This window comes from Lithobates pipiens, unplaced genomic scaffold (genome assembly GCF_037356315.1).
Source record: "Lithobates pipiens isolate NorthernLeopardFrog02 unplaced genomic scaffold, aLitPip1_a1.2 Scaffold_18, whole genome shotgun sequence".
Taxonomy (NCBI): Eukaryota; Metazoa; Chordata; class Amphibia; order Anura; family Ranidae; genus Lithobates; species Lithobates pipiens.
The window spans coordinates 295696261-295706361 of NW_027507758.1; the positions used below are offsets into that span (position 1 = coordinate 295696261).

The 10101-nt window shown below is 41.4% G+C and overlaps 1 protein-coding gene across 1 annotated transcript in view; it reads left to right on the plus strand.

The window, feature by feature from the left end:
- Positions 1–7992, plus strand: part of SNX3 (sorting nexin 3) — a 59722-nt gene extending 51730 nt beyond the window's left edge. Inside the window, exons 3-4 of the mRNA XM_077487152.1 lie at positions 4532–4656; positions 6767–7992. Of these exons, the coding sequence (XP_077343278.1) occupies positions 4532–4656; positions 6767–6872 (231 nt within the window). The 3' untranslated portion in view covers positions 6873–7992. The remainder of the gene's footprint in view (positions 1–4531; positions 4657–6766) is intronic.
- The last annotated feature ends 2109 nt before the right edge of the window (positions 7993–10101 follow it).

The window sequence follows — 10101 nt, forward strand, 5'->3', positions numbered from 1 at the left end:
GAGAGGGGAACAGCCGCTATGCCCGTTCTTATGGTCTAGGGAATCGCTGTCTGAAAAAGCAGATATCGCAATGATGCTTGTAGCTACAGGCATCATTCAGATATATCCGCACAAAGTTAATAATGTCATATGATGTACCTTGGGCAGGAAGAGGTTAATTGAGAAAGCTTAGGTTAGAAGCTGATCGGTTAATATGTACAGCTGCACCAGATTCTATATGCACCAGTTTTAGTCAATCTCCCCCATTGTGTCTTGCTGAATAGTGGAGAATCACTCACCAGAGGGAAATATATGTGACCAAATTAATAGCTTGTCTAAAAATTTGACTTTAAAGCGCTGAGGATAACTGCTGGGTGTGTGAAGGGGAGGAGGTTGTTCTTTTATAGATTACCTTTATTAGAATAGTGTGATAATGTTGAAAATGGAATTTGGAATTTTCTTCTTGGAGTTGACAATGAGAGGTGGGTGAGTTTACAGGTAGACCCATTTAGTTTGAGTTTTGTTGAGGTTTCATCTTTACTTCCATGTGATGTGCGCTTGATATCCAAATGGATTTAATAAGGCTACCTTGATTGTTTCACGTTGTGAAATAACAAATAAAAGTACTTCTGCATTAAATTAGGGGACTAAAAAAACTCAGGCTCCTAATCCAAAGGGTATACATGTTTGAGCATTACAGTACTGTAACCTGCATGACTTTCTACCTGTTGCTAATTTCCTCTTGAATATATCTATTTTGTGTTAATTTACTGAACAGGTTTTATAGATATTATTTCACTGTTACGGTATTCAATTTGAACATTACATGATTTTTGGAATATAGTCGCATATGTTACTCAAGATCATGTCCCTGTAGCATGTTAGGTCAGGGGTTGGACAAAATAATGGAAATACCAGGTAAAAGAACAAAATTGTTGCATAATATGGTGTTGGGCTGCCTTATTTTTATTTTTTTTTTAATGTTTATTTGGTTTTACAAACAAAAATCACAAAACATAGCCGTATAGTTTTACAGATACATATTTCTGCACAATTAACAGCAAACAGAGTACTAGTAGACCTCTTGTATTGTGTTACTCGGACCTGAAAGGGTCCTAAAAATTCAAACGGCCTAAGTATACCAGCTAAACAATTCTACTTCGTAGCCCTTGGGTGATTATCTTCTATAGTGGGTGAGACGAATGGAGAGAAAAAATAGCACAGTTAAAGGTCCATGTTGTCAAGGAGGCTTAAAGTTAGCCGGATCCCCACGGGAAAGTAGTTTAAGTCTACCCAGAGATCCAGTTAGGTTGTGGTGAAGATACCATTCCGTGAAGCGAAACGGTTGCATGGCCATCTGAATGTCAGAGTGTGTCAGTGTGGCCTCCATATATTTACGCCACCTCGCAAAAAAGTGGTGGGTAGGTTTAGGATTCCTGGTAATGGTATCCAATCTCTCCAGGTAGAAGAGCGATTCAATAGCCTTTTGTAACATGGGTAGTGTAGGTGGTGTCTTGGAAATCCAGGATTGCATAATGGTCCTGCGAGCAACAAGAAGGGCCAGCTGAGCCCATTGAGAAACTGGGGTCCAGCTTTGACATCCCGACGGTGGGGTTTGAGGAACATAGCCAAAAAGGCAAAGCACAATATCCTTCGGAATCTGTTGGTGAGATATCGAGCCAACGTAGGTAGTTACTGCGTCCCAGTAGCTTTCAATGGCAGGACAGTCCCATAGTCGATGGAGTAGCGTGGGGTGAGGCACAGAGCACCATGGACATATTTTCAAGTTACCATTATTTCTATCTACGTACGCGGGGTAGTAGGCTCTGTGAAGTATCCTAAATTGTGTTTCGCGCCATGTTTCAGAAAGCGTGAGTTTCCTTATTCGCCTGTATCCATCCAATATTTTGTCAGGAATAGCTTCATCTCGTAGAAGGGTTGCCCATTTCTGGAATGGGGTGAGATGGTATTTGTCAGTTTGGTGTTGGATAAGAATAGAGGTTGGTTATCGAATATTCCCCCGAGTTCAATACGGTGTCTATGAAAGACTGCTGGAAAGGGTCCGTCTGCGGACCGCATTGGGAGCTCAAGTAGGCGATCAGCTGACCATAGTAAAAGAGATGGGTCGGTGAGAGTGAAAATTCTTGAGATAAGACTTCAAACTATTTAAATTTGCGAGAGTCAGATTGATAGAAAGCTTTTGTGGACGTGAGACCTTTTACTTTCCATTGCCCATAGATTGCGTGTAGAGTGGACGGGATAAACATGGGATTCCCTTGTATAGGAAGATGACTCGAGATGGTGGCCGGTAAACCCAGTAGTTTGCGGGTTTCTCTCCGGGCAATGACAGTGTCTCTGACCAGCAAATTAGATTTAAGATGAGGTGGCAATGCGTGTAAATGGGAATGAAGAATTGCTGCCAGCGAGTATGGAGAAGCCATAGCTCCTTCTAGTCGTACATTGCAATATCTAGAGTTGCCTGAGATCCAGTCCAGACCCTGACGTAGTAGGCATGCAAGGTTATAAAAGCCAATGTTGGGCACCCCAGCACCGCCCTCTGTCTTCGGGAGGCATAATTTATGGAGAGCTATACGTGCTCTCTTACGAGACCACAGAAAGGCTGATAGTGCCTTGTATATTTTCTGGACATCTACGTGTTTTAGCAGAAGGGGTATGGTCTGCATGGGGTATAGTAGTCTAGCAAAGGATATCATTTTAAACAAATGGCATCTCCCGAAGAGCGATATAGGCAGGGCTGTCCATAGATCTAATTCCTGTACAATCTTCGAAATAAGGGGGGGGGCTAATTCAACCCATACAATGAGGTCGGTTCTCTCCCTATGCGTATGCCTAGGTACGTGATGTGGTGTTTGGCTATGGTGAATGGGGACTGATGCGTCCATTTGTGGGACAGTCTGGGATTCAGGGATAATATCTCACTCTTGTCAAAATTAATTCGAAAACCTGAGCAGCTTTGAAGAGTGGCAAAGATGCCCTGTAACTTAGCAAAGTCGGAGATGGGGTCAGTGGTGAACAACAGGATGTCGTCCGCAAATAGAGCGGATCGCATTGTGTGTTGACCTATTGGTAGACCACTGATCCCACCCCGCGAATTAAGCAATCTAGATAGAGGTTCAATCGCTAGGTTAAATAATAGCGGCGACAGTGGGCACCCCTGCTTGGCATTGATGGTTGGGCTGCCTTTTGGAGGATAATGGAATTTGATACCGTTCTTCATGAAAAAATTGTTCTAGTTCTCTGAGATGCTGGGGGGCAGAAAACCAGCCTGAACCTTGTTCTCCAAAGTTGACCATAGTGGCTATGATATGAGGTGCGGTGCCCAGGGAAGGTGCGAGACTTCATCTTCCACGAATTGACAACACCAGCTGTGTAAATAAGAGCATTATGATCTTAGTAAATGGTGCTATCTTTGGGAAACCATGTCTGTGCCATGGGGTGCACATGGTTGGCCACAATTTGTATGTAGTAGCTGGCAGTGACTCCTACTTTTCCAAGGTGAATACCAAGATATGGCTGCCCTAACCATGATTGCGCTGCCACCATGCTTTACTGTTGGCACAAGCCAACCCTGGTCGTAAGCTTGGGATGGTGTTCACCACATGTAAACACATCCGGTTGTTGGACCATATAATGGTCTTCTAGTGATCTATAGTCCACGTTTTATTGGTGTTGCACCACTCTCTCCTCTTCTGAGCATTAATATCCGTCACTAGTGGTTTGGCAATTTTAGCTCGCTCATGGAGTTCACTCTGCACAGTTTTTGTGGACATGGGCTTTGGAAGACAGAGATTGAGCTCTGCAGTCACCTTTGCAGTAGTTGTTTTCTTATTCCAGGTCACAATCCTGTGCAATATGCTTTTTGTCTCTTTCGGTCAGTTGACCATGTCAACCGTGCTATCGGATAATGTTTTCCTAGAAACTGTATATGCCGTCATAACCTTTGATACAGTACCTCGCGACACCACAAATTGGCAACTTCTCTGCACCAGCTAAGTGGGCACCAACAATTTGCCCTCTTTTGAAACTCTATAAGCTCTGACATGACTCTGGTCATTTCACTACTTGCACCGATAGCAACACAAAGTGAGGCTTCCTACCTTCCTACACAGCGGAAGCAAAAGAATGTTGCGTTACTTTCCTTTTCAACGTGAAACCTGATGCTTTCACACCTGAAAATCCTGTAGTGTTTCTATATTTTTGTCTAACCCCTGTATAAGGTCTCATTTACATGGGCCCCCAGAACTGACCTATACACATCAATGACAGGGTGTGGCTGTAGACTGGTTTCTCTACATCCAAGCATTTACTTATGCACAGGGACAGATGAGGGGCCCTGGACTCCCAAGTGTCTGTGTTCAGGGTTGTGCACTGAATTCTAACACTGTAAACCGTCGTTCAGAAGGTACATCATTGCGTTTACTTTAACGTCAGTGTTACACTTGCATAAGATAAGTTTGGCTTAAAACATGATCATTCTAAAAAGATAGTAGGTAACCACCTTTTTTTTTTTTCCCCCCTGTGTATCATTCAGGTTGTGGTGCCCCCCTTACCTGGAAAAGCTCTTTTTAGACAGCTTCCTTTCAGAGGAGATGAAGGCATCTTTGATGACTCTTTCATAGAGGAAAGAAAGCAAGGACTTGAACAATTTATAAACAAGTGAGTGTGATCCTTTTCAATTGCCAGGAAAATTATCCTGTAATATATAAACAGATTGCATTGTGAAACACCTTATACTGAATGAGTTAAAACAAGTCCTCCTTATTGTTGACCTTCTATTTGTTGTGTATAGCTAATTTATGCAGATTGCCTTTGAAATTGATGGTGCTGAAACAGACAGTTACATGGTATGCCATAGCTAATACCGGGATCGACGTGTGCCCTGCTGCTGAAACAATGCAGTTCACAATTCTGGGATGATCGTTTACTTTGATTGCAGTCTTGTAGTACAAGGTTTGATGTGCTGAAATGTATTTGATACTAAACTTGCTAGTTGCTTTCATGTGCAAGCGCTTCATGTTTGGCACGTTTTAAAAAAATGTTTTTTCTTCTGATTTTGGCATTATATAAAAGTATGGAATCTCTGAAATTTCTCATTTTAAAACGGTGCATAGAGGTCTAGCTTTGAATCACCCCTTGTGTTAAAGTGTAAGTCCACCCTAAAACTAAAATCCTTGCATCTACAGACATCCACATTCTAAGCCCTTGTACACACGGTCGGACATTTCGACGGAAAATGTCCGATTGGACCGTGTTGTCAGATAATTCGACCGTGTGTGGGCTCCGTCAGAATTTTTCCGTCGGAATGTCCGACCAACAAAGTTTTAGAGCTGGATATAAAATTTTCCGACAACACAATCTGATCGGACTTTGTCCGATCGTTTGTAGAGAATTCTGATCGGATAAAGTGCCACGCGTGCTCAGATCAAATTACCAGACCAAAGCTATTGGCTACTAGCCTGAACGTAGTCCCGTCATAACCAACGAATGTCATTGCGTTCTGAACAATCGGATTTTCCGACAACTTTGTCTGACCGTGTGTAGGCAACACCAATTTCGGAAAAAATCTGATGGATTTTGTGGTCGGAATGTCCGACCGTGTGTGCAAGGGCTAAGACTAACCTATCTAGCCCTGTAAAGAAGAAATCGGTATTCATACCTTTTCTGAAGCTGATCCGACCCGGTCTCCAGTGGCGGAAGCTCTGCAGAGGGCACAGCCGACAACAGCTGTGAAATGAATGGGGAGTGACGTCGCCTAAAGAGTTACTATGGGGCTTACGTTGCCGGACGTGTCCTCTGCAGCTGCCTACACAGCAAAGCATGGGGTCAGTTCGGCTGCAGAAAAGGTATGTATAGTGATTTCTTCTTTACATGTTTAGATAGGTTAGTGTTTGTGAATGTCTGTAGATGCAGGGATTTTAGTTTTAGGGTGGACTTCTACTTTACCCACTTCCATACCGGCCTATTCTGACACTCCTCTCCTACATGTAAAACCCATAATTTTTTTGCTAGAAAATACTCAATACCACAGAACACGCACGCACGTACGTACGTACGTGTATTTTTCTTTAGCGGAGACCCTAGTGATTTAAAATAATGCAACTTTTTATGCCACATGGTATTTGTGCAGAAATCTTTCAAACTCCTTTTTTTATTTTTGGGGGGGGGGAAAAACGGTTTCATGACTTAAAAAAAATAGATGGCAAACGTTTCACATGTTAAAATTGCACACATCAGTGGCATGGCGCCAACCTTTGGTACTTAAAAATCTCCATAGACAAAACTTTAAAAATGTTTACGAGTTACCAGTTTAGAGTTAGAGGAGGTCTTGGGCTAGAATTGTTGCTCTCGCTCTAATGTTCACGGCGATACCTCACATGTGGTGTGGGTGCGATGTAAATATGCATTCGCTTCTGTGTGCGGGGACGGGTGCTTTCAACTTTTATTTTTATTTTTTTAATCTAATTTATTCCTGTTACAAGTACTGTAAACATCCCTTGTAATAGGAATAGGGCATGACAGGCCCTTTTTATGGAGAGGTGGAGTCTGAGACCCCACATCTCTACTCTAGGTAGGAAAGATCAAGATAAAAAAAAAAACCTCTCAGCCTTTTCAGTCGAGTACACAGCAGTGTTTACAATCTGCTGGGCTGGACGTGACATCATAACATCCCATCCAATCACAATTATTTTTTTTAAAATGTATAAAGTATTGAGGCTATGTCTTTTGCTGTCTGCTTAAATATTGTTTACTTCCGTTTAACTTCCAGAGTTGCTGGACACCCTTTGGCACAGAATGAACGATGCCTTCACATGTTTCTTCAAGATGAACATATAGACAAGAACTACACACCATCTAAAATAAGAAATGCTTAGCAAAAGGATCAAACTTCAAATTCTTGTGACTGTCCAACATGGTTTTATTCATTATATCCTCTGCATGTTACAATCTGTTAATACATGTAACAAACTAACCTTTCTTTTTTTAATTTGCTGCTTCTTATTTCAGAGTCCAATTTTTGTTTTTATTAAAGCGCATAAATCAGTTCTCTCAAACTCAAATGCTCTATGACAGCAAGGACAGACTGGACTCTGCTTTATTCTGCCTTCAGTATGTGTTTTTCTGTGCTGTGAACCAAATCCAGATAGGTCCATGTTGCACACAAGATGTCTTTGACACTACTTTATTCCTTTTGAGATACTGAATTTGAACTGTGATCAGAGCCCTGTGTTCACAATTGCTTACTTATTTTGACTTGCATATAGAAGAGCAGTTCATGGTCCAAGGAATGACAGCAATGTTAGCTGAGTTGTATTCAGTTGTTTACAGGTCTTCCAGGAAAAGCACATTTTTGTAGGCAATGGAGATTCTATAGCTTCTGACAGTAAAAAGTGTCAGCCTTATAGGCTGACTAAATTTGCATTGGAGATCCTTCAAACTGCTTGGTAGTCATTTTTGCCAGTGTTAATTAGTCATATTTAAATAACTGCTATAATCACTTTTGCATTTTATTGCCGAGGACCTGGAGGAAGTACTGTTTCTACTGAGGATAAAGATTTTGTTTCACTAATTACTGATTGATTGTAACAGAATCACACTTTAGTTGCCTTCTTTTTTTTTTTTTTTTTTTTTCTTCTGTAAAGGCTCCTTTAACCTTGACAGTGATTTCGCTCATGTGAATTCTGTTTTTAGCTAAGAAACACTTGTCACGAGTCATTGGAATTGTCTTACTCATATGTATGTAGAATCAATTTTGGCAGCTAACTAGCACTAACCCTGAATCTTCTCCTCCCCTGTATATCCTCATTTGTGTTCCATTACTGTGCTAATCTCTACCACTGTGTTTTCAGCTTTTCTTAATGTGTAATCTCTACACATGTATGTCAATGCTTGCACAAGACTTTATATTATATGGGGAAATTACTTTATACAAGTATAAAACACATTTATATGACTTGCTGAAATTTTTGAAATAAAAGTATGAGACTAAAATAATTTAGTTGTCTTTATTATTATGTCTAGAGCTGGGAGATGCAAGAAAAAAAAAACGTATCTTAAAGCATTAGTAAAGTTTTTTTTTTTTTTTTTTTTTTTTCTTCCTGCCGTTAAGTCTATAATCTGGCTTATCTACTGTACTTGCAGGTATCTCCTAAACGTACATCATTTAGGAGATCTTTAAGTTTTTGTAGCAGCCAGTGTGTGGCGTCACTGGCTCAAATGCACTGCGCTGTCAGTGGATTGCATGCCGAGCCATTGGAAGAGCTGTGCCACGCCTGTGTGTCCTGCGTCCTTGCAGCCTGGCCATTCAAACAGCTGGTCTACTCAGAAGGAAGACCGAGTGAATATGGAAGCCCTTATAGCAGTGACAGCGTGCTGCTGGAGGGTTTCATTTTAAGTTTTTTTTATAATGTGCTAGTGTTCGAGGCACATCATGCTCATAACTTGCAGGGGTAATGCTATACTTTTTCATTTTCAGAGTTTCCCAAGTCCTCTTCCAGGATGGCTTACAACAGAGAGGCTCCTTCCACCTAGCACAGGAAACTCCCAGATGCTCCAAGAATTTGCTGAAGATTTTAGCAAGATCTTTTATTTTTATTTTATTTTTTAAGACATAAACTCTACTTCAGAGACCTCTTATGACACACGCCTTACATGCAAGGTACCAGAATCTATACCATATTCTCCAGGCCCTGCCTTCACATCAGAGTGGTACAACAGGGGCTGGCTTAAACTAAAGACTCTTAAAAGGTATGATTACACATCACCTTTCTCCATAGCAATACACAGCCAGCTAATCAAGCCATAGTAGACTTTGCCAAGTTCTTTTCACATTTGCACAGTATGAGGTAGTCCTAAAAAGACTTGAAAATTTTAACGACTGCCCTGAAAAGAGATCGATCTCCTGATCAAATGGCATGAAAATTTGTTAACTAAGCATGCCAGGCGAATAATGACAATAAATATAGAGTACCCATACACTGGCCTTAAAATGATCTAGGTTAGACATGACGGATATTATGGCTCAGCAGAAGCAGTAGGAAGTGTACTATTGAAAATACATGATGGCGTTCCTAAGATACCTAAACAAGACACTCAGAAACTCAGGAAACTGAAACTTCAGGTAGCCAAAGTCGAAGGGAACTTACAAGAACTTTCCCCGACACAGCCAGAGGTGTCAACATCACTGTATAAAAGCTATCCTATAACTTGCAAGAGTAGTGGATAAACATGGCTTCAAATATAAAAAGATCCTGGTACGCAGTGTCCCTTGTACCAGAAGCCACGTTCTCTTATAAAATGCAGAGTCTTTAGAGAAGTCCATAGAGGTATGCAAAGCCTTCCTGAAGGAGAACAACATCTACTACAAGTGTTGCTAATCTACATCTCGCTTTGCCATTGTAAGGTCAGTGGAAAATGCACAGAATGTGACAGCTCAGATCACAGCACAGCTTTACACCCTGGGTCAGACCCATGGATTTTACAATGCACTCACAGCACTAGTGAGCATGGCAGGGAGTAAGAACACATTGCTTCAACTACACCAGAGCTCTCTTCACAATGCACAGAGGTCTGTAAAGGAACCATAGGTGGCAGGGCCTTACTCAGCAGGCCAAAGGGACAAAACCATTAATCTTTTTGCATTCTTGATCAAAGTAACAAGTCTTTGGTCAGCTCAACCTTTGACATATCTGGCATTAAAGGTTCCAACATTCCCTACTCCTTAAAAACTTGTGCGGGAATAGTGGAGTTGGCAGGGAGGTGAGCATCTGGCTACCTTGACAAGTCTATTGATCGACAAAGATGCCTGTCCTTACCAACTCTTATTGAATGCAATCAGATCCCCGATCACAGGCTTGAAATTCCTACACCAGATGCAGCTGTTCATCACCCACACTTGAAATGCATAGTGCACTTGATACCAGAACTTGATCCTTGGGCTCAAATAATCCTACTCTTTTTGGAAAAGAGATCTTACGAGTCCCTAAAGCAAAAGCTCAAATTAATGGTCCCGCAATGCTCCCAATTCTCAGAGGTTAGACCTAGGATGGGTCATTTATAGAAGATTTCTATCTAAGAAACCTGCACAAACCTACCTCTGTTAAC